Source organism: Botrytis cinerea, chromosome 1 (genome assembly GCF_000143535.2).
Source record: "Botrytis cinerea B05.10 chromosome 1, complete sequence".
Lineage (NCBI taxonomy): Eukaryota > Fungi > Ascomycota > Leotiomycetes > Helotiales > Sclerotiniaceae > Botrytis > Botrytis cinerea.
In genome coordinates this window covers 1,209,768-1,233,957 of record NC_037310.1, presented here as the reverse complement: position 1 = coordinate 1,233,957, position 24,190 = coordinate 1,209,768, and the positions used below count along the sequence as shown (strand labels likewise).

General features: G+C 44.5%; 8 protein-coding genes across 14 annotated transcripts; 4 read left to right on the top strand and 4 right to left on the bottom strand.

The window, feature by feature from the left end:
* Positions 1 to 100: 100 nt before the first annotated feature.
* BCIN_01g03470 (hypothetical protein) lies at positions 101 to 3,137 on the top strand. 4 transcript variants are annotated; one of them, XM_024690390.1, is made up of 9 exons: positions 101 to 674; positions 769 to 849; positions 918 to 1,023; positions 1,090 to 1,200; positions 1,256 to 1,531; positions 1,593 to 1,842; positions 1,897 to 2,210; positions 2,262 to 2,323; positions 2,383 to 3,137. In XM_024690390.1, the coding sequence occupies exons 1-9, from the start codon at positions 632 to 634 to the stop codon at positions 2,466 to 2,468; spliced, it is 1,329 nt and encodes a 442-aa protein (XP_024546158.1). In that variant the 5' UTR covers positions 101 to 631; the 3' UTR covers positions 2,469 to 3,137. The 4 variants fall into 4 exon arrangements, with proteins under 4 accessions (XP_024546158.1, XP_024546159.1, XP_024546157.1 ...); XM_024690388.1 differs by having other exon boundaries at positions 2,262 to 3,137; XM_024690391.1 differs by lacking the exon at positions 101 to 674 and having other exon boundaries at positions 689 to 849.
* Positions 3,138 to 3,170: 33 nt separating this feature from the next.
* BCIN_01g03460 (hypothetical protein) lies at positions 3,171 to 4,682 on the bottom strand. Its single transcript, XM_001550921.2, has 2 exons — positions 4,142 to 4,682; positions 3,171 to 4,042 (listed from the first exon to the last, which is right to left on the bottom strand). Exons 1-2 carry the CDS (start codon positions 4,440 to 4,442, stop codon positions 3,711 to 3,713), a joined length of 633 nt encoding a protein of 210 aa, XP_001550971.1. The 5' UTR covers positions 4,443 to 4,682; the 3' UTR covers positions 3,171 to 3,710.
* Positions 4,683 to 4,882: 200 nt separating this feature from the next.
* BCIN_01g03450 (hypothetical protein) lies at positions 4,883 to 6,899 on the bottom strand. Its single transcript, XM_024690387.1, has 3 exons — positions 6,674 to 6,899; positions 6,128 to 6,621; positions 4,883 to 6,077 (listed from the first exon to the last, which is right to left on the bottom strand). The coding sequence occupies exons 1-3, from the start codon at positions 6,771 to 6,773 to the stop codon at positions 5,289 to 5,291; spliced, it is 1,383 nt and encodes a 460-aa protein (XP_024546155.1). The 5' UTR covers positions 6,774 to 6,899; the 3' UTR covers positions 4,883 to 5,288.
* Positions 6,900 to 7,921: 1,022 nt separating this feature from the next.
* Positions 7,922 to 11,699, bottom strand: BCIN_01g03440 (hypothetical protein). The gene is made up of 5 exons (XM_024690386.1): positions 11,495 to 11,699; positions 11,263 to 11,433; positions 11,022 to 11,207; positions 8,462 to 10,969; positions 7,922 to 8,407 (listed from the first exon to the last, which is right to left on the bottom strand). The coding sequence occupies exons 1-5, from the start codon at positions 11,523 to 11,525 to the stop codon at positions 8,001 to 8,003; spliced, it is 3,303 nt and encodes a 1,100-aa protein (XP_024546154.1). The 5' UTR covers positions 11,526 to 11,699; the 3' UTR covers positions 7,922 to 8,000.
* Positions 11,700 to 11,859: 160 nt separating this feature from the next.
* BCIN_01g03430 (hypothetical protein) lies at positions 11,860 to 15,075 on the top strand. Its single transcript, XM_024690385.1, has one exon. The coding sequence runs from the start codon at positions 12,102 to 12,104 to the stop codon at positions 14,859 to 14,861; it is 2,760 nt and encodes a 919-aa protein (XP_024546153.1). The 5' UTR covers positions 11,860 to 12,101; the 3' UTR covers positions 14,862 to 15,075.
* A 138-nt stretch (positions 15,076 to 15,213) lies between these two features.
* BCIN_01g03420 (hypothetical protein) lies at positions 15,214 to 18,008 on the bottom strand. Its single transcript, XM_024690384.1, has one exon. It carries the CDS (start codon positions 17,840 to 17,842, stop codon positions 15,455 to 15,457), a length of 2,388 nt encoding a protein of 795 aa, XP_024546152.1. The 5' UTR covers positions 17,843 to 18,008; the 3' UTR covers positions 15,214 to 15,454.
* Positions 18,009 to 18,378: 370 nt separating this feature from the next.
* BCIN_01g03410 (hypothetical protein) lies at positions 18,379 to 20,986 on the top strand. Of its 4 annotated transcripts, XM_024690380.1 has the most exons (6): positions 18,379 to 18,824; positions 18,877 to 19,852; positions 20,090 to 20,128; positions 20,180 to 20,272; positions 20,326 to 20,332; positions 20,393 to 20,986. In XM_024690380.1, exons 1-6 carry the CDS (start codon positions 18,538 to 18,540, stop codon positions 20,431 to 20,433), a joined length of 1,443 nt encoding a protein of 480 aa, XP_024546148.1. In that variant the 5' UTR covers positions 18,379 to 18,537; the 3' UTR covers positions 20,434 to 20,986. The 4 variants fall into 4 exon arrangements, with proteins under 4 accessions (XP_024546148.1, XP_024546151.1, XP_024546149.1 ...); XM_024690383.1 differs by having other exon boundaries at positions 20,326 to 20,437; XM_024690381.1 differs by having other exon boundaries at positions 20,180 to 20,437.
* An 861-nt stretch (positions 20,987 to 21,847) lies between these two features.
* On the top strand, positions 21,848 to 23,873 carry BCIN_01g03400 (hypothetical protein). The gene is made up of 3 exons (XM_024690379.1): positions 21,848 to 22,142; positions 22,199 to 22,476; positions 22,532 to 23,873. The coding sequence occupies exons 1-3, from the start codon at positions 21,916 to 21,918 to the stop codon at positions 23,575 to 23,577; spliced, it is 1,551 nt and encodes a 516-aa protein (XP_024546147.1). The 5' UTR covers positions 21,848 to 21,915; the 3' UTR covers positions 23,578 to 23,873.
* The last annotated feature ends 317 nt before the right edge of the window (positions 23,874 to 24,190 follow it).

Below are 24,190 nucleotides of genomic sequence, written 5' to 3'. Positions count from 1 at the left end.
AAAGTAACTTTGGGCTGGCTGTGTGCTTCTGTGTCTCTCATGTTCCGCCACTGCTACTTGCTACTTGCTTTTTGATGGGTGGGTAGCTGGGTAGGTAGATGGACGGGTAGGTAGATATAAAATACATCTTATATTCTCTTACATGCATTCTTACATAAACATAAACATAACCATTTGCCTCCATCCATCAATAATCTCTACCTGCTCTGCTCTGCTCTGCCCTGCTCTGCCCTGCCCCGTCTCCCTCCAGTCACTTACCGCATCATCATCATCCACCACGGCCAGTGAGCAATACACTAAATTAAAATTTTACCCATATTTAAGCCCTGTGACGTTGCATGGTTCCTCGGATCTCCCCTCTATTCAGCACATTTTGGTACCTCCTGCCGTTAACGAACCCTTTTTAATGGTCCGCCCGAGAGCTTTTTACTCACACTTTTTGTCCCCATCCATTCCCAACAACGACAGCCCTTGAAATCTTGGAAATTTGTTCACGCTTTCTCCCCGTACCGGCTTCCCATTCCATCCGCCTTATTTGGAAAGGGGTGGATACGCAGATCTTCTTTGCATTTCCATTCCACTGTATCGAGAAAGAACGAACGCTCTATTGCCTATTTATTGCATCGCAAGGATGGTTAGCTTGGGTCATGTTCATCGGAGGCAGTCTGGTGCAAGTACGTTTCTTCTCGGGCTGGAATGCGCTTTGTTGCTACGAAGTCAAGTAGACGATTGGGAATAGCATCGCTGATAACAAGATGGGAATTCTAGGCAACCGGTCTTCCGTCGATGAATCGAAGATTTCTGATGCTGAGGACGAGACTACGGTCGTTGAGCCAGATCAGGGAAATGGTAGGCGTCCATGGAATTCGGCGAGGGGAGAAATCGTGCAGAGGCTGACATTGAGGAATGGAATACAGTTCTCTCCCACATCATCTCCCAGCTTCGTCCGGGGGCGGATTTGAGCCGCGTCGTCTTGCCTACCTTTATTCTCGAGCCCAGGAGTATGCTGGAAAGAATCACAAAGTGCGTAGATATCGGAGCTTCGGAAGGGATGCGAATTTGAGGGGCAGGCATGCTGATGGTGTATAGCTTCATGGCACATCCGGAAACCCTGCTTCCCATGGCGGAGGTCGACGATCCTTTGCAAAGATTTACTTCGGTTGTCAAATTCTACTTGAGTGGATGGCACATCAAACCTCCGTAAGACAGACTCTACCTATTTGCGAGGAGCGGTGGTGCTAATGAGATATGGCAGAGGGGTGAAGAAACCGCTCAATCCTATCCTCGGCGAAATTTATACTTGTTATTGGCAGTTTCCAGATGACACAAAGGGATACTATATTTCCGAGCAAACGTCTCATCATCCACCGAAATCGAGCTACTTTTACATGGCGCCTGAACACAACATACGGATCGACGGATGTTTGAAACCCCGAAGTAAATTCTTGGGCAATTCTGCGGCTAGTATGATGGAGGGTATTGCTATTTTGAGATTTTTGAACCGAGGAACTGGACCCAAAGGAGAACGATAGTAGGTTACCTGCCGCAGAACCTAGAATGTGGGCAATCGTCAGATGCTAATTTGCTACCAGTATCCTGACCCAGCCCAACATGTACGCTCGAGGTATTCTTTTCGGTAAGATGAAGTATGAGCTCGGCGATCACAGTTTTGTGCGCTGCCCGGAGCTCGGATTGAGCGCGGATATTGAGTTCAAGACGAAGGGCTACTTTGGAGGAACTTACAATGCTATTGGGGGTTCCATTAAAAATGACAAGACAGGCGAAGTTCTCTATGAGCTTTCGGGTATGTGGAACGGGGAAATGTTTATCAAGAACGTCAAGGTATGATTTCTTAAATTCGGGACGGCTTGGGAGAGTTACTAATCATAGTTTTAGACGGGCAAGAAAGATCTTTTATTTGATGCTACGAGAGCGAGACCATCACCTCCATTGGTGAGACCTTTAGAAGAACAAGAGGATAGAGAATCGCAAAAGTTATGGTTTAAGACGGCAAAAGCGGTCAAAGAACGCAACCACGAAGTTGCGACAGATGAGAAGACATCTATCGAAGACATGCAGAGAGATGAGGCCGCAAAGAGAGCAGAAGATGGCGTTGAATGGACTCCAAGGTTGTTTAGACCAGTACGAGGCGGCCCCGGTGGATCCGAAGAGGGCGAAGAAGATCTCGATTGGATCTTGAATGCAAGCATGTAAGTTAGGCCCGATTTGTTTGTCGAATGTTTTACTAACATGGAAAACAGTGATGGAGCTAGTCCACAAGAACAGACGGAACAAATCCTTGCGGTTTATCCAATCCTTCCAGGTCAGAAATTCACGGAAAAGAACCGTATTCCTCCACAAAGTCACCAACATACAGAACAGGCCAATCCATTACCACCCACGATCCCAGTGGCAGCAGCTCCAGCTCCAATACCCTCTCAGGAGAAGGACAAGGAGAATCTCACTGATTTTGGAAGAGAATCACCAGCACCAGTTCAATCCCAGCATGTACCAGCTGATCTCCTTGCAGCTCAGACACAAAATAATGGACAGCAACAAAAGGATCTCGAGCGGGTACTCCAATCCACTAGTACGGTACAAGGTCAGAACCAGGGTTCATTAATTGACTTTCATGATGATCTAAGGAAAGACTTACCAGCAGCGACTGACAACCAGGGGACGGCCGCTTCCACTCTGTATCGACAGGATACTGATACTCACAGTGTAGACGAGTTTGTAGATGCAGAGGGATAATTTGAGGAAGAAGGTGCGGTGGGATCTCGGAATGAGCTGAGCTTGGCTGATGTATAAGTTGACATGTGACACTCAATACCACTCAAGCTAAGAAGTTCAATCCGCTTTACAACCGAGATTTTCGTTTTCTTTTATGGTCGGAAAGGGCAGGGCAAGGATTCACAGGTGCACTTGCGCTTGCAATTTTTGGAAGCTCGGATATACTACTAGATTGGACGGGCGGGCGTCAACCTGTACCTTTGTTATATATGTTGGGATTTTTGACAGTCTGCGATGAGATTGCTGGATGGGAGAATGGATTGATGAAATACAATGCAATGGAATGGACTGGCTGCATGGACGGATGCTTAACTAATGAAATATACACAACTTCTCCTATTCTACTTTGATTTTAACTTCACGTGAATACATGCATGTGCTTTTGATATCTTTTTATTTGCGTTTTTTATCAAATTCTTGATGTGGTTATTATACATGAGCAGCCTCATGCTGCTTTGCTGTGTGTTTTACTTTGCGTTTTGCTTTAATATTCCCCAGGCTATTGAAATGAATAGATGACCATGAAACGCCTTTTATGAATACAACTTCGTAAGATGCCCAATACCTCGTACTTCAGACCCTACGCTCTGCATCTGATGTCGAGTTTTCTATGAATGGTTCCACCGGTTAGTTTCTCCGGCATCAAGACATACGGCCGACACTTGGCGCATATCCACTGTGAACTGAAAACATGACAGAATGTGCGTCTCGCTTTGTCTGTAGAGCGTACAAGTAAAAACGAAATAGTGATAGGAGATGTCGAATATTCGTGCGTGTTTTGAGAAGTATCCATCAGCATAATTGTTCTCCTCCCAAGAAGCATTCCTCGACTGTCTTCGCCCCAGATCTCAATGCGCCCATCATCCTACACTATCACCCTGGATGACCATTCCGCAATATCCATCTTCATCTCCACCTCACGCATATCTCTTCCTCGTAGGCTCGGGACTAGGACTCCTCGTCACGCTCCTCTCATCTCTCCCCCTCATCCTCAACCACTTCTTCGTACTCAACTCCAACTCGCGATCCAACTCATCGCTCGGATTCTTGCGATGTATAAAATTGCAGAATCCGCCACGCACGCATCCTTCGCCGCTGTTGAGCCGACAGCATGCTTCGCGGAAATCGGTGACGGGGGAGAGCTCGCAGTAGATTGGCCGAGCGGCATACCAGCGGGAATTCAGTGCGTCGCAGGCTTTTTGCGCGGAATCTTCGTATTTGAAGCGCGCGTACACGTTTCCGATGAGATCTGGTGAGCATATGTTAGTTTTCGTCTCTTTGCAAGATTTTCACTGAGAGATGGGGAGAGAGGGAGAGAGAGAATGAAATTACATGGAGCGAGACATACGATCATTATTATTATCACACACGACGACCTCTTCAATCTCGCCAAACTTGCACATCTCGCACCAGAAATCCTCGTAGAAGGCATCGAAGTGGTTTTGCAACTGCGACGCATTCATCTTGTTTTTCGGGTCGTAGGCGGGATTCTGGTAGAGGTTGGGGAGGAGGATGGTCTGCGAGTAGGAGGGCTTGACGTGCTTGCGGGAACAGCGGTCGCCGTGGCGACAGGCGCCGATTTTGTAGTAGAAGGAGCAATTGACCTTGTCGGCTTCAGTGCCGAAGATGGAGGCGAGATAGTTGGCCATTTTGAAGATGTGAGATTGGGTTTGGACGCAGAATTATAGCTGTAGATACAAATCAAGTTTTTGAAGGTTTGTCTGTTGAGTCTGGGCGTGCGAATTGATGAAGAGGGGCGAGAACTGTCTTGAGCTTCGATAGTCGTCTCTTGTGGTATCGAAAGTAGCAGAATACACAATGGTGGGTATGCGTCGATAGCAATTTGTCTGTATTCAAAATGAGGCGCGCTTGATAATGTTGAAAGTTCCTGATATCTAGGAACGGTCCGAGCTTCTTAGCGTTAGCGCGCTTTTTTTGTAGCTGGGTGGCTGACTAATCGTAGATTCGCCTGCCTTCTCGAACCGAAATGTGGATTTCAAATCATACTTCACTTCACTCTAAACTTAATTCGTCGAGTTATCATTGGCTCTCATGCTCACGTGTAGCACTGTGAGTATAGATCATAAAGTGTTCGTTAAATTATATAGAAGCTTCACTTGGTTCGTTCTGATAGAAGACAATATGATTTATTGTTCACCAAGATACAGACAGGTTTAAGGAGAGCCCCGTGTAAGTATCTCATATATAGTTTTATAATATCGTATTCCGAATCTCTTCAAAGCTTGACACTCTTCATGCTGCCAGTCTACTCGATCATATTGAACTTCTTTTACTACATACAGAAGTTACTACACTTGGATCACACAGTGCATTGGATGGACCTTTGATAATAATGAAGATAGTAGATATGTTCAAGTCTCTGCTGGGCAGTCCCATCAAAGTACTGTAGCATATCTCGCAGTAATTTCAAAAACTCTCCTCGTATGCTGAGATTGCAAATACTGTGTCAAAACTGTTCAACTAATCTCCTTTCATTATTCTCGTCTCGTGTGCCACTGCTCCGAGTTAGCACTCTTATCACATAGTTTACCAAATACCGCAGCAGCCTTCTCAAATACATTCTTCTTCTCAGGTGTGGCAATCACAGCTTTTTGCTCGCCGTCCTTCTCGTACCGTTCAAAGCTATACAACTCATCGTGGAGTTGCAGCTCTGATAATGCGATGTTGTTATTGTCTGGTTCTTCCTCGATGCGTTGGACAACTCTCAGCTCTTTCGGTTGTGAGCGACCGATGCCCTGTTCAAAGCGGATCTTTACTGCGACTATATTTCCTGCCGACCCTCCTTCACTCCAAGTGACCATTAGATCCCCCTTGCTCTCTGGAAATGCCCATGGATGAGCAAACATATGGGCAGTGTATGCAAATTTTTGTATGTGGCCCAAAGGGTATGCTTTCATCAGTTCGACAATTTCGAATGGGCCCCAAGGATCAAGAGCTCTTCCGAACATTAACTTGCTATCCCCTGTACGAGTGCAACCAACAAAGCCAAATCTGTATGGTGAAGCCTCTCCGAACAATTTTGTGTCGAATATTTGACCATGTTGATAATTCTTGAGAACTGGCCAGGAGAAGAAGTGATTTTTGACCCAGCCTCTTGCACCTCCCCAGTACTCCCAACATGCTCTTGCATTTGCCAACTCCAAAGGCACCCGACCTAGTACCACGTCATAATCTCCATTGTGATCCCCACCTTTGTGTCCGTAGGCGTATAAATATTTTCCATCCGAGAGAACAGAAAATGTTCCAAGTCGAGGCTCACTGGGCTATCACTGTCTTAGTAATGTTTCTTATTAGAGAAGATTAGTAGACATACATAAAATAAGATGCGTTTGCTCCAGCCCGCCGTCTCACGCTTAGCTACAATAGTTGTTGGGTTGGTACGATAATTAACCTCCACAGAGGCTATACCGACTGCTACAAGAAAGGTCGAGCCATCTTTTCTGATACCTCGATACTCAAAGAACGTCCATCCATATGCTGCAGCACCGGTAATAAGATACCATGCAATTCCACCGGTAGCCCAAAACACCTTATTGTCGTTTTTCTTGTCAAGTTCATCCTCGAAGCGCTTGAACAAGCTTGGGATTTGTCTCTCGGTAATTTCAACATTTACTGATCCTGGTGGCGCCAGGTATCTCGACATGACCGGGTTTGAGGGATTGGTGAGAAAGGAAAGTGTAGAATCGGTTTTTCCCAAAAATTGACCGGCTGCATTGTGGCAGAATGTGTTGTTAAATTGGAATAGCACATGTCCGTTTGGCAATGCACTCGATCTTCCTCCCATTCTAGGATACGAATTTCCGCTCTCTGAGACAGTGTTAGTTTTTTGGGTTTTATGAAGTCTTCTGCTTCAACTTACCATCGTACAGATAGCCCAGTGGAACAACATGTTTGATGACAGGGGGCCATGCAACATATTTCAAAATTTCTGGTATTTCTCTGTGAGTTGTCGAAGCCATCTGAACGGGAGAAATGAGGATCAATAGTTGTTTTATTTCTTAACAATCACTAGAAAACAAGCTGCTTTCAATGGTGTTATTGTAGAGAAAGTTGCAGTTGTAGCGAAAAGCGAAAGTTCACTTCCCATAGTTCTTGCCATACTTAACTTCTTTAAAGATGAAAAGCAGAAAGATTGACCATGATGGATACAAAAATTTCAGACAACTTATGACCCTCCGGAAGTTTCCCTAAATTACTACTTTCGTTCTCAAAACTCAATCGATGCTTTCTTGCCATTTTGTCTTTGCAGAGCTCTGCGTCGTTCTGTCACTCATTTTTAGCTATACTTCCTACAAGATTGCCTTTACTCTACTATTTAAGGAACTTATCCGCGATACAACCAGAGTTCAAGGAAAACAACCGAAGGAATACAGTATTTTAGGTAAGTGCAGATGGCGAAAATAATTCATATCGGGAGATGTACCTACCTATATTTAAGCGACATATTCACCATCAAGCTCCGGATCAAGATGAAATATCTCTCAGATCAACCATTGTAATCAGATTAAGCCACCAAACGTAAACGAAGTTTACTAATTGATTTTATCGAAACAAAAATCAAGATATTGTAAAACACATCCGTATGACTGTTAGCTACGATCTAGGCAAACCAACTCGAAAAATGACTTCAAATTCTTGGATGAACAGGCAGCAACTTTGCCCAGAATATTTTGACGAGGGACCACAAAATGTAGCATTTTATAGATAGTGTACGCATCGCTTAGTTGATACTGAGTTTTACATTTCCTATTGTCTTTGTCCGTTTTGTATAGGAAAGCAGTATTCGCCATTCTTCTCTTCTTCTAACTGATTTTCAGCCACTTCGATGCCGATAATATGACCGAAGAGGCGAGATTTGCCTTTCAGTGAGGTCCCAAGAAGTCTGTTCAAAAGGAAGATAATTGCTCAGAACTCTATATATTTAACATTGAAGCAGCCAGGGCCTCATTTAATTGAAATCTCTCAAAAGTAAGGAGTAGCGATTTGAACGGAACTGATTGAATCATCTATATGCCTGGTATTTCGAAAGCGGGAACTTGAATATGAACCCCGAGATTCTGAAACAACATCATATCAGGAAGAAGGTGCATATACAGTCATAGCAGTATGCTCGGGATTGATTGGGAAATATATGGTATTTCTTGGACGTTTTACTTTCTAAAAATCTACAAAAATATGCATTTCTTCTACTCTAGCTTCAAAGTCTCAAATTGCTTGATAGTCTCCTCAAAGCCACGCTGCTCAGTTTCGAGATCTCCCAGTTTCTTTCTCTCTATCTCTTGCAGCTCCTTGCTAACTTTCTCTTGATAAGCGGGGTCATCAAGAAGTTTTCTCTGTTTCTCGATACCTGTGCGAGTCTTCTCTAGCTTCTTAGCTGCCTTTTCAATCTCACCATCGATGTTTACACGGCCCTTGACGTGCAAGAAGACAGCGGCGGCGGAGGATATGGAGAATACTACACATCCAGCTGGGCGAGCATCGGTTGAGGAGAGTACTTCCAAGGATGATACACCCTTACCAGACAAAGACTTGATAGACTGGACTTGAGATGTGATGGTGGAGTAGGATGTAGTATCATAGGCTTGGACAAACACTGGAACTGGTTAGTTTTACATTCGTGTACGATAGGCTGCTGCTGATGACTTACCTTTTCCTTCATCTTTAAGCGAGTATTCGGACATCAAGGATCGAATACCCTTAGATACAGCCATTACAAGTTCGTAAGCTTCTTCAGAAGCCGGGTCGTCTAACTCTGCCTCATAGACTGGGTATTTCGCAAGTACAATGGAGGGGGTCTTATCTTCTGGGCGTCTAGGAAGACGTTGCCAGAGCTCTTCGGTCAAGAAAGGCATGTAAGGGTGAATCATGGTTAAAGCACCTTCGAGAGCAGTATATAGAGTATCAGTGGCGGATCTCTTCTCCTCATCAGTGCCGTCCTGAAGAATTGCCTTTGAGTTCTCAATGTACACATCGCACAGCTGGTTATACCAATATTGATATACCGCAGCTGTTGAACGCATGAACTCACGGTCTTCAAGGTTTTGATTAATTTCTTTCGCTGCCATTGTCATCTTATGTAAGATCCAACGCTCAGATAGAGACTCCTTGCCAGTGAGCTTTGCAGTCTTGTTTGGAACAAAATCAGCAGGCAATTTACCAACCACGTATTTTGTCGCTTGGTAGATCTTGTTGCAGAACTTTCGATAACCATGAATGACCTTGATGTCAAACGCAATGTCTCCACCACCGGTTGTGTAGGAAACCAATGCGAAACGCAAAGCATCAGTACCACATTCAGGAATTCCGTCAGGGAAAGCGGTTTTCTGATACTTCTTTGCCTTCTCGACTTCAGCTGGGGCAAGATTACCAACCAAAAGCTTGGCATGTAAGTCTTCAAGTGCGATACCTTGAATCACATCTTGAGGATCAATGACGTTGCCCAAAGACTTCGACATCTTTCTACCATCTGAGTCACGGACCAAAGAATGACAGTATACCTCTGTAAATGGTACTTTACCAGTCATTTTGATGCCGAACATGATCATTCGAGCAACCCAGAAGAACAAGATATCCCAGCCAGTTTCGAGTACTGAGGTTGGGTATAGTTTCTCGAAGTCACTTGTTTTCTTTGGCCACCCCATAGTAGCAAAAGGCCAGAGACCAGACGAGAACCAGGTGTCCAGGACGTCTTCATCTCTCTTGAGCTTGAAAGTCTTACCAGGAAGAGCCTTCTTTGCCTTAGCCTCTGCTTCCTCTTCTGTTCTACCGGCGAACCACCGATCACCGTTACTCTCATCATTCTCATCACCTTCAATTTGAGCAAAGTACATGGGTGCTTGATGACCCCACCATAATTGTCTTGATAAGCACCAATCATTGATATTCTCCATCCATCGGAGATAACTCTTTTCGGCTGATTCAGGCTTGATCTTGATCTCACCCGACTTCACAACCTTGATAGCTTCATCTGCCATTTCTCTCATCTTCATCCACCACTGTGGCTTTAACATTGGCTCAATTACATCTTTTGACTTTTCACAGAGTGGAACAGTCATAGGATTATCTTTCTTGTCAACATATAGACCAGCCTTCTTGAGGTCCTCCTGAATGGTGTAACGAACGTCGAACCGTTTTTGTCCAGCATAAGGACCAGCATTATCGTTCATTTTTCCATCATCTGTCAAGATATTAATGAACTCAAGATTATGGCGTTGACCGAGAGCAAAATCGTTGGGGTCATGAGCTGGAGTAATCTTGACAGCACCGGTACCAAAGTCCTTCTCAACGTATGTATCAGCAACGATTGGCATTAATCGTCCTTCGATGAAAGGGTGGATAGCATTTTTCCCAACAAGGTGTGTATAACGGGCATCATCAGGATGGACTGCAATACCAGTATCGCCCAACATAGTTTCCACACGAGTTGTAGCAACCTCAATCTTTTCCTCAGATCCCTCAATCTGGTATTGGAAATGAACGATGACTCCAAATTCCACCTTCTTATCGTATCCTGGTACATCGATGAGTGTACGACCCGCAAGCTCTTTATTGGTTACCTCAAGGTTCGATAGAGAAGTGTTGAGTTTTGTGCACCAGTTCACAAGTCTGTTGGCTCTATAAATGATACCCTCTTCATGTAGTGATACAAAGGTTTCTGTGACAGCAGATGAGAAGTTCTCGTTCATCGTGAAAGCTTCACGGGTCCAATCAAAAGATCCACCCATCCTGCGGAGCACAGCATTAATTTTCTTGTGATACTCATCCTTCCAGTCCCAGACAGTCTCAACAAACTTGGGTCTTCCAAGATCATGACGAGTTTTCTGTTCACGGCGCCACAGCATATTCTCAACAACGCTTTGTGTCGAAATACCGGCGTGATCACACCCTGGAAGCCAGAGTGTTGTCTTGCCATGCATACGGTTCCAACGGATGAGTAAATCTTGCAAAGCGTTGGGAAGAGCATGACCCATGTGTAGATTTCCTGTAACGTTTGGCGGAGGCTCAACAATTACAAAGGACCCCTCTGGCTTGACTTCTCCATCTGCCGTGAACTCGGGCTTGAAGAAGCCTTCCTTCTCCCACCACGAGTACCAGGCTGATTCAACAGCGATTGGATTGTATGCTTTGTATTGAGGGTCGTCAAATGATTTTATAACTACGCTAAGTAGTTAGCCTGGTAATTGAGTATATGCTGGTAGTCAACATACTTTTCTTTTCTCCTTCTGGGGTATCCTCGACATATTTTGGCAAGATTTCCTCGGCAGCCTTCTTCTCAGCTTTGGCTTTCTTTTCCTTGTTCTTGCTTGGTACAGCTGAAGCAGCGCTAGCCTTTTGAGCTTGCTTTTTTTGGTCGAACTTGGCTTGCTTTTCTGCCTTTTTGCGTTCCTTCTCAACTGCGTGGTGGACAATTAGTTTGTGGGAGTTTATGGATGTAGATGGACTCCATACGCTCTTTCTCGCTCTTGACTTTCTTCTCCCCCTCACCAACTACAGGAGCTGCATTCTGTCCTGGCACATGCGAACCAGTTACGCTGGATTCTGCAGCGTTTGCAAGTGCAGCTTTGGTTTCGTCCGAGACTTTAGGCGGTTGTCCTGTTACTGGGCCAGTCTCTTCCCCGACTGCCAATCAATTATGGTCAGCTATAATACTCATATAGTTGGCAATGCTTTCAGTCCTCACTTGGATTGTATGACGCAGGGTTGGTAGCCATTTTGACACTGGGAGGAAGTTTGATGATACTTCTGTAGGGCGACCTGCGCACACAATGTGCCCTGAGCAAAGGTCGAAATCGTTTTCTGTATAAAGTTGCAGAGAATCAAACGAAGTTTATAGATACTTCGAAAGTTGTTTTGTTTTGGCACCTACAATCTTCAAAATAAAATGCGATAAGTTGTGACTCGAATTTGGGCAACAAACCCCTCGTGTGGCTCGTGCATGCACCACCACACAAGCCACACGAGGCTGGTGTCGATTTTGTAGCTGTGGTATTTCGCATCTTCATTCACCTGCAACATCTATTTTGATCGCAGTCCGTTCTTCTTCTCGTTGATTTTTTTTTTTTTTGGCATATTTTACTATGTTTATTATCCATCAAACTCTTTTCATGATATTATCAATGTCTGTATAAGAAACATACATAAAAAAGTCAAGATACGTTTATATTTCTATCAGGTAGTACTTGATCAGACGGACAACCGTTCACTCATTTGTCGGCTCCAGACCTAGATTTTTTTCATTTTATGAATCTCATATCAATCTGATCGTTGGAGGGAATTCAATATGCAAGATGGCTATCAAGCCATTATCAGATGCAACAATTCATCTTCTAGGTTCATCTCAGGTTCTAACCACACCTACATCTCTCATCAAGGAGCTCATTGACAATGCCCTCGATGCCAAAGCTACGAGTATTGATATTCTTATTTCTCAGAATACCATTGATAAGATAGAAGTTCGTGATAATGGTCATGGCATTCAGCCCGATGATCTCGATGCATTAGGGAGACGGGGCCACACTTCTAAATTGACAACCTTCACGGAGCTCAGGAATTTAGGAGGTAATAGTTTGGGATTTCGAGGAGAGGCACTAGCATCGGCTTGTCAACTCGGTGATGTCTCTATAATCACTAAGATGGATGGACAGGCAGTTGCAACATGTGTAAAATTGAAGGCACTAGGTGGAATTCAATCACAATCTCGAAGTTCCCACCCGACTGGAACAACAGTATGTGTGATGAATTTTATGTCAAGGCTGCCTGTCAGGAAACAAACAGCCCTGAAAGAAGCCCCGAAAACAATCGGTAAAATACAGGAATTGATACGGAGGTACGCCCTAGCACGACTTTCAGTTAAGCTCACCCTGAAGATTGTAAAGGGCACCAAAGGTGCATGGTCATACTCACCTCGTCCAAACATTTCTATCAAAGATTCGGTATCTCTTGCCGTTGGTCGAGAAGCAGCTCTCCAATGTTCTGAAGCTTCAATGATATTCCCTGAACCTCCTCCTGATCGTGAAAATGATACACCTGAGGGCGCGGAAATTCCGACCGGTGCCAGTCCTGCAAACGACGTGGCAACTTCTCATTTTCGTCTTGAAGCTTTCCTCCCCCGACCTGATGCTGAGCAGGGTAAAATTGGACATGGGCAATATTTCTCCGTTGATTCCAGACCGGTAGCCTCCGATAAAGGGACTATGAAGAAAATTACAATCATTTTCAAGAGACATCTTCGAAGTAGGTTGGCTTCAGGGGCTTCTCCAGAGAAACTTAAGAATCCGTTTATGCGTCTCAATATTGTTTGTCCGAAAGCAAGTTATGATCCCAACGTTGAACCCGCCAAGGAGGATATCATTTTTGAGAACGAGACACTTGTGCTAGAAGCGGTAGAGAAGATGTTCAAGAATTTTTACGGAGATTGCGGTACAGTCATGTCTAAAGTAGCAAGAAACAATACTGTGACTCAGCCCACTGGATTCGATATACTCCTTGCCCGGACTCCTCAACAGGATTCTCCATCGCCATCAACTGTCGTCAACGCATCCTTGACTCCCAAGAAAACACCTCCAGCCTCTACCCCAAATTCAAATTCAAAGACCATGTCCGAAGTCTGTCCCAATATTGCAGGCGATACTTTAGATATCGCAGAGTCCGATAATTATGAAATTTCTGATAAAGCAACCACCCTCGGAGGGAAGCGCAAATGGGGATGTGATATGTCTCACGATTACACAGAATATACAGATGATTTCAATACTCGAAACTCTGTCAATAAATCGCAGAAGCAACTTGACTTAAACAGCAATCGGCTGTCTGTTTCTACGGAATTGAATCCTTGGGTCATCGCTAAAATGACTGCTTCAAGTAACACAAATTCAAGCTCGGCAATATCGCTTGATTCGACCGAGACCGATTCTGTTCGGTCCATGTCACCACGGGCAGTTACTAAGGTCATTTCACCAGTACAAGCTAGCCACCTTAGCGACGTTAGTGCCAGTATAACAGATGTTCTACAGTCACACTCCAATTTTAAGAGCCACATGCACTGTAACCCTCTGACTGCGGCCGATCTTTCAGATTCAACAACTGAAGGTGGTTTGCCAGTAGTTCAGCCCTGGCATGATCATCTGGAAGGTAACGAGCTCACCACAGCTACAAATTTTGTTAGAAACTCTTTAATGTCGCCGCCAAGTACATCTCCAAATGTGCAAACACAGAAGCAAACAAGAGACCGAGGACCTAATAAACCATTTGTACCCCCTTCTCGAACACCACAGTCTAGCAGTGTATCATCTGGGCATGTTCAAACACGATTAGGGGCTTCTTATCAGCCCTTTCGAATACAAAGAGAAGCGTGCCATCAACCTAATGCGACTGCAAACCCAGTACAGGAAGTACAAACACAACAGCCAAACGCAGAGCTGGAGTGGGCTATGGACTTTGAGCATAGAAAGGAGAGTGCTACTCGACGTCGCAGAGATGAACTCCAAGCTATGCGAGAAGAATTTCAGCAGCCACCCGCTACAATCCAAGCTTCTTCTCGGCCATCTCCTCACAAAAATCGGTACAATGCTGCTTTAGCCAGTCTTGAGATGTCTCAAGAGAGTCAGAGGGAGAATTCTTCCTCTGCGAACAGCGAAGGCGTCTGTACCACCCTTCCAGATAGCGATCCTCGAGGTTACTTGATGAAGCAACAGAAATCCTTTTCCGTTCTCTCCAGCATCACGGGGGGCCCTCGGAAGTTGAAGCGAGCCCAAACTCTACGCCTTCCCCTAGAAACGATACCTGCAGACTTACAAATTCATCGACTTCTTCACACGGCCGAAAGTGATATGGATGAAATCTCAAAACTTGTCATGGAGACATCAAAGCAGGATACGTATGTTCGTCGTGGGTCACAAGCTCGTGGTCTTGAGATGACTGCTACAGATAGAGATACTGTGGGAAGGGAATTACGACACGTGGTCGAAGCGTGGATGAAGTCGGAAAGAGGGGAAAAGTGCGATGTGGAATTTGTATTTGGTGGACTGGAATCGCTCAGTGGTGCTTGATATGTGTTGTAGGAATATGGACTGCGAAAAAAAGATATATATGGCTTCCATACAACGTTTTGCTGGATTTGAGATACCCATTTGCTTTCGTAGCGTTTGTGCTTTACTACCTATATATAGATCACTGGGCGCATTTTGTTGCTATGTATTTGGCAAGATATTTACTTGTATTATGTAGAAAGAGAATTGTACTTCTTCACAATACATGATTTCAACATATAGATGCCGAAGTTCCAGTGTAGAAAGACAAAAAATCTGCAAGAAATCTCGTCAATTCTCCGAGATTTGGAATTTTTTGTGCTCGATCAACTTTCGGAGTGTCTAATTGACACTTTTTTGATGATGTGAGAGATGAAGAATGTATATATGTTTATGTATTAGCAGTAAATTCTTAATCTGTTCGATCTATCTCTAGCTAATGCGACGCCAACCATGTATATTTATGTACGCACAACAAAATCGGGTCTATAAATTGGTATCATATCATATCATATCGTCATCAGCCACCAGAACTCCCTTACTTATGCAATCGGTACCACGCCATGCTCCATCCCTTTCATCCATACCAAAATATCTTCCAGATCTGAACCACATCAAGCTTTCTTGGGAGCCCAATTAGATAACCATGTCCTGGCCTTATCAAGATTTGCACCTTCTGCTTCACAAGCCGCAACACACCACTCCAATTCCCAACCTCCAGGCTCCATAGCTAACATTTCAGCCAGATTTCTTCTCTTCTGGTTTCCTTCATCGACACAGAAATGCATCGGTTCGGTCTTATCCTCTACTTGGGCTACTAATGGCTGAATAAGAGGAAGGGCATCTTTCATCGCTAGTATTGCCTGAGGCCCATTCGCTTCTTTCGCCCTTGCAGTCTTGCAATAGATGTTTGTACACCATTTCTTGCCGCATCCCGTGATCATCTGGCTCAGATACCTTCGTTCCACGCGGCGTTTCATTGCTTTTCCTAATGGGTCGTGCATACTAGCGTATAGTGGACCGAAGCAGATACTGCAAAGACCCAAATCATTACCAGGTCCTTGGCCCATTCTCGATCCAGCGCCCACTTCCCCATTCTTACCAACGCCCTCCAGAGTTCTACCGCAGATTGCATTTCTACAGATGGCTGGTTTAAATCGGCTATTCTTTTCGAGTTCGTGATGTTTAAGATGGGTGGTCATATCCCGAAGTCGAACAATTTTGCTGCACAGGTGACATTCCGTAGTTCGAGCCCCATCTGCAAGCTCGTGTGCTGTAAGTCCGGAAATAAGACTTTCTGGAGACGGATCGAAGGGGTCGCCCTCTTGAGGAACTTCAAGATGGCAAAATTGACATAGAATGATCTTGCCAGGACAAATAGACGTACGGTGAGTGGCAAGATCCCTCATATTTGTTGCTTCGTAAGGGCAATTGGGACATTGTCGAGCTTCGTGAAAAATAGAGTCGTGTTTAGTTTTGCTTTCTGAGGAATTTCCATGGGCTGAATCATGAGGACAATGCCAATGATTCAGCCATTCTGAAGATTTCTTCTGAAAGACGCCATTGCAATGAGGGCATGAGATATTATTGCGGAGACAAAAGTTCTCATGAAGCATCATTGTCCGCTTTGGCACCCATTGATGACAATTTTTACATTGCTCCTCATCAGATCCATGCATTTCGGCATCTTCTTCGAGCGAGATTGGGTTGCTTGGGGCCCCATTGCTTGCCCCCTTTTCAAGCGATTTTACTCTAATGGAATACTTCCGTGGTCCATGTGGTGGCTCAGAGCCTGCTCCAGTTCCTCGACAGTATAAAGAAATTAATATAGCATCAGCTCCGTCTAATTCCACATTTGATTGTTGTATGGTTATTCTCTTGATTTTGTCACTTGAGAAATCTCCGAGAACATGTTCATCCTCCCGTGGTTTTGCTCTTTGATGGGCTGATTGAGGACTAATGAATATCTCCACATCACCATCACCATCGTCCTCAAGTGAAAGCTCAATATCAAGACCATTTGATCGATCCCATGAAGGTAAAGTATAGTCGACATAATCACCTTCTGCGACCTGTCCCTGCAAAGCATTCCAAAGATCTAATTCTCCGCCAATTGAACTCCCTTGAGCCGTTCCTGGAGCTTTTTGTGCCTTTGACATGATTTGCTTCAAGGTTTCCCGAGCCTGCTCTTCATTCAAAGCCTCAATATCGACCTCTAGATCTGTATCAACAACGCAAACTGCATCTCCTTCCGGTGCAAACTTATCAATCAGAAATCGGAATTCCTCCGACTTTGAACCTCGAACCGTCAATATTTCTCCTTTCGTTAAAGTTGTGAAATTTTCTCGCATGTGTTTTTCGAGCAATGATTTCCAATCCTCGGGATTATAACCAGCCTCCAATGGCCTTAGCCTCACGTATGTGCCTTTAGGTAATTGTTTCGCATGTACAGTGATCTGCGCCGGTTCTTCGGTTTCGTCTGTAAGGTCTATCATCTCGTCACCCGTAAGATCGATTGCAGGGTTATCTGTAAGATCTATAGGCGTATCCGGCGACCCTCTCCTGCTTTCAACCTTTGAACTTGGTGGTGTTGGATTTCGTAAGGGCGCAGTGATCCCTAATGCCTCTAGCAAAAATGGGCTTAAGACAACTTCTCCTTCATCTGCCGAGAACTCTCGAATTCCTGCATATACTACATTTCCGTTCTTCGAGTTGACCAGCCTAAAGGTGAGAGGATGGGGCAGTTGTTGTTGGGTATCTCTCCATTGCGACTGTTCTATGCGAGCGGCTGCCAATGAATATGGATTGAATGGATCAAATGCAACATTGCTGGGGCGAGTGTTAGAATTCACCGTAACTGTAGATGCCGATAGTAGTTGTTCCAGCGCTGATTGAGGTAGTAGTATCTTGTCCCCGGGCAGCGAGACGTTGTCTTTTGGGGCGACTTTATAGACTGATGACCAGGTCAAAGAAATGTCTGGAGTTGCTGCCATCATGTCCATGAACAACAAAGCAGAAACCTGTTACAGTGAGCTTCCTCTAATGTAATCCGGAATACTTTATTTCCAATGATATGTATCAAAGAAATCTTGCAACCCTTTAACCTTTTATCTCAAGAAGAGCGCTGAGTTTATGTACTTGAAGTGGTACTGTACTGTACTTGGAAACTTATTGATTGATATGTCAGATAATGCTGGATGCTTCTATACCGAAGACAGCCCCTGTTCGTTTCTTATCGATAAGAGAATGTGATTACGACTGTGGCTGGTGAGGCCACTTGGGACCTGATCTGCAGAAAACCCTGCAACTCCAAAGCACAAAGGCTGAAAAGATAGTTTTGGCTGTCAAGCTTGAAATAGTAGGTTGGACAATAGATGGTCATGGAGGATCATTTAGTTGTCGAATCCGGATTGGGAGATCGAAGAATGTTACATATCCATTCATGTTGCTCTTCGGCTCATCTGTGGCAGTGGCAAGCTAGCCCAAGTGGCGTTAGTATTAGCACCTGACTAACTTCATTAGAAAGATTGACATCCAAGGCTCGAGTGATTGATGCTGAATTACTTCATTCATTGATAGGATTTACACTTATTTCTTTGATCGACCTGTCTGTTTGTCCAGTCCAATTCAGAGATATTAGCACATCTTGAATTCTTTATATCGAGGGCCACCACTCCTAGACTCAATAGGTACTTCAATGGAGTTCGAATCTCAAGATACTACAGATAGCTTAACATCTCTCTTGCAATTGTTATCAAATACTTTGATTCTTTATCAAACTACTCCCTATCTCCCAATTTCTTCTCTTCTAGCTCTCGGAGCTACTTCAAAATCTTTCAAAGGGCTCATTCACGAGACCCCTCATGTTTTCCGTTATTTGAAGCTCTCAGACGTCGCATCTGCAAGGGCCGGAATTGGATCAATTGACAATGGAGGACAGAGTTGGAGAAATGTACAACTAGACGAGAATGTAACAGAAGACGAGTTCGTTTTGTCACTTCTAGCTCTGAAATACTGTATATTGACATGTTTATAGCTTTTATGGTGGCCCACTGAGAGGCATCTTCAATCACCTCCGTCGTCGAAATCTACTACTTGATGTGGAAACCTTGATACTGGACGGCCTTTCGGTTCCCTCCGACTTGGTTAGCGAAATCGTACTAAACGATTCATACAACGTTCGCATCCTATCAATCCGCGAAGTACAGAATCTTAATGAAGGAAAGCTGCGAGGTGCGCTCAAATACTCGTGTCGCCCTTCTAGACCCAAAAATACCCCTCGGCTGCAAGGGCTATATATCTTTGGCTCCAAGGATTCTCCACAAGTTGCGAAACGTCGAGGGCATGTGAATAGATACCCTGCCGGTATCGCGCCTATAGACACAATCCCCAATTACGGAGTGACGTCTCTGGGAACAAATCCAGGCATGCACTGGAATCGGAGATCCGAAAATGCTTTAGGCGAGGGTGCCTTGCGTGGAGGAGGTGAAGTTGGGCACCCGGAATTTGGAAACAGATTCCCAAAGCCCATCCACAATGACTGGGCAGACACTATGACCTACTGTGAGGGGATCATCAGTTTTGATGCTGTTCTTTGCAAGGGACCTCGTCACTCAGCAAGCTTGCCATCGGATAGTCCTGGTCCTTGGTACAATCATACGCAAAATCGCATTGACGGTGCGCGTGTAGCGACTCATCTTCTAGGGGATTGTAGTGGGTGTCGGACTGCTAAAAATGCCTCGGTTTTTGGACAGTCGCCCATGGTCTTATTTCCACTCTTGGCGCCCGTCCCTCTTCATGTCTCTACTGCCAAAGCAGCAAAAACACCGTTCGAAGGATCCTCATCTCGAGAAAAGCTGATGGTTCGTTGCGTGGATTGTCTACGAACCCGGTACTGCGAAGCTTGTCGCAAGTGGTGGTGCGAGGATTGTTTTGAAGGAACTCAAACAATCAGTAGTACTAGTAGCTCTCCATTATTGCATTCGATGGTGCCTGAAGTGGAATCTAGTAAGGTACATATGGATTTTTGTGTTAGAGATTGTCTACTATCTGCCATGATATCTCGTGATAGAAGCAGGAGGATGTGGAATTGAAGCAATTTCACCGTGGCCAAAAAAAAAGAAGCAGCAAGTTATCCATTTGGTGCTTCATTCTTAGGGTGTCTCAATTACTTTCGATCTTTCAACAATTGTATATCTAGAATCTGACGGTGTCAACCTTCGCGGAGATCAACTAACGAAAACTCGTAGTTTGGCGTCTCAAAAAGCTGCTTATTTTGCGGACTCAATGTAAGACAGCAAGAGAGCTGGATATAAGGTTCTTTGCTAATGGCGTCGCAGTGTCACGAATGTATACAGAAGACTCAGTTGAGATGCAAGATCTGTAATGGAGGATACTGCACGGTCCATAATGAGGGATCAACTTTAACCACAGCAGGTCGCCACGCAATCGATGGTTGTAGATGTTAATACTGACACTTACCTAGTGCGATTGTATGAGAGAGAAGTTCAACTGATATCAAAACAAGTTACAGTGCTAATGATAATAATCAGGGTGCTCGCGAAGTGGTAGGCGAACGAGGGAATTATATTGATTCATTATCGCTCGTCACACGATTCAACACAAAAACGGATATGATCTCCCCTCTACAGATACATGATCATTAACTATCGGCTATTGAATGGCTCAACCTTGCTCTCCATGACGACCAAAACAATCTCTATCATTCCTTGAGGTCAATCTGTCGGTGTGGGAATCTTGTTAGAATCTCGTGGGAATCTTTGGAGTTTGATTGGTTTTTCCCCACAACCCCACGAGGATTGATAGATTTGCGGGTGGCCATCGTTGCAGAATTTATTAGTCTTTCGGACCGAAGACGGTTGATATTCGGAGCGGAACCACTACTTCACTCTTAGTCGAATATATGTCTATTTCCCCATGCCAAGTAAATGAAGCACGTTGACTGGTTCCGCTCCATATATGTACTCGTATACCCCGTACAGATTTCACGATTTTCTCTCTGGGGTTTCAGGCGAGACGCATGTACATATCATATACTCTCCGTTCAACCGTTTGACAAATGACTTAAATACGAACTCACCGAGCTCTCCAATAGCAACTGCGTTGTGTATTACAAATCTATTACATGCTCGGTTGGAACTAAAAGTTGAAATAACAGTTTTTTATTCCATTCTTTTGCCAGTAGAGAAACCGAACTCTTTCAATTTCAGTATTGGGATCTGTTGAGGGGAAGGGCTGTAGAAGTGCCAATGCATCCAGCTATGCCCAAAAGTCTAATCTTCACTGGAATTAGGGACTAAGTAGTCTAATGAATTCCATGGTTTACAGAACTCCGGTACTCTTCAAGTCTCGATTGGGCCTGGTTTAATGCTAGTAGCGGGTTAGTCAGGATTAGACATCCGCGGCTTGCTAGCCATCAACGATCTAACCAAGTCCCTCTCCACCGAAGAAGTTTTTAATACAATCAAACAACCCTCAGACAGGTCATAGGATATCCAAGCCCCGCATAGTCTGAAGATCTAGACTTTCATAACAATAATGTACGTAAAACCCTTTTCTTTCCGAAAGATAATCTTTTACCGAGATATTCAGTCTTGAGAATAGACACGGAAGTGTCCAGCCGTGTGTCGACACTCAACCATTGAAGGTAGCCGCATCCATGGTTCGCGTATGATAGATAGTACGATGAAAATCAAATAAAAGTTGGCAATTCAAGACCAAACATTTGCTGCTGGAAACTCGGTCCCAATTTCCCCATGGGTTTAGGAACCCGTCTGCAGCCTCATGATTTGAGTTCATGATAACTCGTATCACGGCAGATAAATCAATGTCGTAAGTGGCAAGCTTTCCCTTATCTACCGGCACGGGATATCCGTTCCTTGTGGGGTAATTGAGGATATCTCATTGCTTGATTTGACTCCCCTGCATTAGAAGCCTTTCCACAGATCAATCATGTCTTTTCCTATAAAATGCCAATGCCCATCATTGCCCTAGTAAAAGCTTGGTATAATTCAATTCCAACTCCGCACGTTTTCTCATTGGGCAAACGAGAACCATGAGACAAACAGAGATTCGCGATCTTCCTCCCTTCACTACAAGTGATACTGATGTCGAAAAGGTAGAGGAGAAGATTCGATACGATGACCGTCGAGAAAATATAGAGCAGAATGCGGATTTGGTTGAATTTGTCCCAAACGATCCGGAAAATCCTCTCAATTGGACGTCGCTGAGAAAATGGTCCATTGTACTGTCTTTGACAATTGCGAATTTCAGTTGTCTATGGTAAAAGCACCCAAAGGCCATTGGAGTTGTACAGAATGCTAATGTTTGCTCCTCAGGATAGCTTCAGGTTACTCGCCAGCAATCCCTGAGTTCGCGGAAAGATTCGGTACTTCGGCTGAAGTTGCTACACTTCCTTTGGTTTGCTACGTGCTTGGTCTGGGATTTGGACCTATGCTCTTAGCACCTCTCAGCGAGTACTATGGAAGAACTCCTGTTTATCTGGCCAATTTCTTCATTACCACGTTACTCTTAATAGGCACTGCTTTGGTGGATGATGTCCCCGGATTTATTATCTTGAGATTTATCACGGGATTCTTTGCTTCTGCATCAATCAGTAAGTAGTGTTACAAATTCTCAAGCACATTTTACAAACGACTAACAACTCTCAGCAAACATTGGAGGAACGATCGCTGACATGTTCCATCATGAACATACTGGTATGCCCTTAGCAGTCTACACTGTAACCTCAGCCGGCGGATCTGCGAGTGGAGTTTTCGTCTTCTCTTTCATCGCCCAATTACACGGCCTTCACGGTGTCATCTGGGGTATGTGCGGAGCCACCGGCGGATTTTTCCTCCTCCTATGCGTCTCACTCAAAGAAACTCGACACTCGGTGCTTCTTCGTCGTCGCGCAGCTCGTCTCCGCAAAGAAACAGGTAATCAAAATCTCGACGTTCCACTAGACATGCGCACGCAACCCGCGACCCAAGTATTCGCTACAGCTCTCACTCGTCCGTTTTGTCTACTCTTTACCGAACCCGTCATTCTATTCACCGCCGCTTACAATGGTTATCTCTTCGGCATTGCGTTTCTATTCAACGGTGCCTTCACCGTCGTATTCTCCGATGGATACGGGTTCAACACCATCCAAACCGGTCTCGCAAACCTGGGCGTGTGTGTTGGGGCGCTCCTAGGTCCCGTTACCCACACCTGGCAAGAACGCTACTATCTCCGCAAAATCACATCTCCGGATGGAACTATCCGGAATATTCCCGAAGCGCGCGTGCAACTCAGCATGGTGGGATCTGTCGTCTTCCCCATCTCTCTCTTCTGGTTTGCCTGGTCCGCCCAACCCGGTTCCGTACACTGGATTGTGCCGATCATTGCATCTGTTTTCTACGGCTGGTCCTTCTACACCATTATTCAAATGACGTTTATGTATATCGAAGATACGTACAAAGTGTATGCGGCGAGTGCATTAGCCGGAGTGTGTTTTGCGCGGAACATCATCGGGGGAACGTTCCCGTTGTTTGGGACGCAGATGTTTAATGGATTGGGTGTCCATTGGGCGGGCAGTGTATTGGGTTTTGCGGCGATTTTATTAATGCCCATTCCGTATATCTTGGGGAGATGGGGCAGAGACCTCAGGAAGAGGAGTCCGTGGGCGCGGGAACACATGGATGATTTGGGGGAAGATGATGATGTAAAGATGTAAATGATTGAATAAATGACTGAATGAATGATTGGTATTGAAACATGGGATGGGACGAGCGCGAAAAGGAAGCGCAACTTTGGGGAGTCAACTCCCTATCTATTGTTCAAAGGAAGGCGTTTGTGTTATTTTCACAAACCATTATAGCGATATGGCTAGCTTTACGATAATGAGATGTAATGAGATGAGACGAGATGAAATGAAATATAAAAAATACCTTTAAAACAATTTTTTGTATTGGATTGATACACCTCCTATTGTCCATTCAATGATAAATCATTAATCATTAATTACCCACAAAAATTCAAGTCTCATCATCATAACAATACTCCACCACGAACGCACAAAACTATCTAGAAACGACACCATATGCAGGTAAGGTTCGTGGAGGCAATCAAATACACATTATGAACCAACTCTGTTTAAGTCGTCTGTAAGAACTTCACGCTGCTGAAGTGGCGGTCCCTGAAACTTCGCTTTAAAAGTTGTAAAGCACCATTGACAATTTCCTTGCTATGATATAACAACAATTTCTGCAAGCAATTTCTTCTATTTTGACATCTTCATTTCCCCCATCTCTCTATCTTCCTGACTTCATTGTCGTTCTGCAGAAAAT

Coding starts and splice junctions, on each gene's coding strand:
- BCIN_01g03400 (XM_024690379.1), top strand. CDS start 21,916: ATGAGACAAACAGAGATTCGCGATCTTCCTCCCTTCACTACAAGTGAT. Junction 22,143..22,198: donor GCGAATTTCAGTTGTCTATG/GTAAAAGCACCC, acceptor TTTGCTCCTCAG/GATAGCTTCAGGTTACTCGC. Junction 22,477..22,531: donor CTTTGCTTCTGCATCAATCA/GTAAGTAGTGTT, acceptor AACAACTCTCAG/CAAACATTGGAGGAACGATC.
- BCIN_01g03430 (XM_024690385.1), top strand. CDS start 12,102: ATGGCTATCAAGCCATTATCAGATGCAACAATTCATCTTCTAGGTTCA.
- BCIN_01g03410 (XM_024690380.1), top strand. CDS start 18,538: ATGGAGTTCGAATCTCAAGATACTACAGATAGCTTAACATCTCTCTTG. Junction 18,825..18,876: donor GAGAATGTAACAGAAGACGA/GTTCGTTTTGTC, acceptor ACATGTTTATAG/CTTTTATGGTGGCCCACTGA. Junction 19,853..20,089: donor CTGAAGTGGAATCTAGTAAG/GTACATATGGAT, acceptor GAAAACTCGTAG/TTTGGCGTCTCAAAAAGCTG.
- BCIN_01g03440 (XM_024690386.1), bottom strand. CDS start 11,525: ATGGCTACCAACCCTGCGTCATACAATCCAA. Junction 11,434..11,494: donor CCCTGCGTCATACAATCCAA/GTGAGGACTGAA, acceptor ATTGATTGGCAG/TCGGGGAAGAGACTGGCCCA. Junction 10,970..11,021: donor CCCAGAAGGAGAAAAGAAAA/GTATGTTGACTA, acceptor TACTTAGCGTAG/TTATAAAATCATTTGACGAC.
- BCIN_01g03450 (XM_024690387.1), bottom strand. CDS start 6,773: ATGGCTTCGACAACTCACAGAGAAATACCAGAAATTTTGAAATATGTT. Junction 6,622..6,673: donor ACTGGGCTATCTGTACGATG/GTAAGTTGAAGC, acceptor ACACTGTCTCAG/AGAGCGGAAATTCGTATCCT. Junction 6,078..6,127: donor GCAAACGCATCTTATTTTAT/GTATGTCTACTA, acceptor AGACAGTGATAG/CCCAGTGAGCCTCGACTTGG.
- BCIN_01g03460 (XM_001550921.2), bottom strand. CDS start 4,442: ATGGCCAACTATCTCGCCTCCATCTTCGGCACTGAAGCCGACAAGGTC. Junction 4,043..4,141: donor GTGTGATAATAATAATGATC/GTATGTCTCGCT, acceptor TATGCTCACCAG/ATCTCATCGGAAACGTGTAC.
- BCIN_01g03470 (XM_024690388.1), top strand. CDS start 632: ATGGTTAGCTTGGGTCATGTTCATCGGAGGCAGTCTGGTGCAA. Junction 850..917: donor TGAGCCAGATCAGGGAAATG/GTAGGCGTCCAT, acceptor AATGGAATACAG/TTCTCTCCCACATCATCTCC. Junction 1,024..1,089: donor ATGCTGGAAAGAATCACAAA/GTGCGTAGATAT, acceptor GATGGTGTATAG/CTTCATGGCACATCCGGAAA.
- BCIN_01g03420 (XM_024690384.1), bottom strand. CDS start 17,842: ATGGACATGATGGCAGCAACTCCAGACATTTCTTTGACCTGGTCATCA.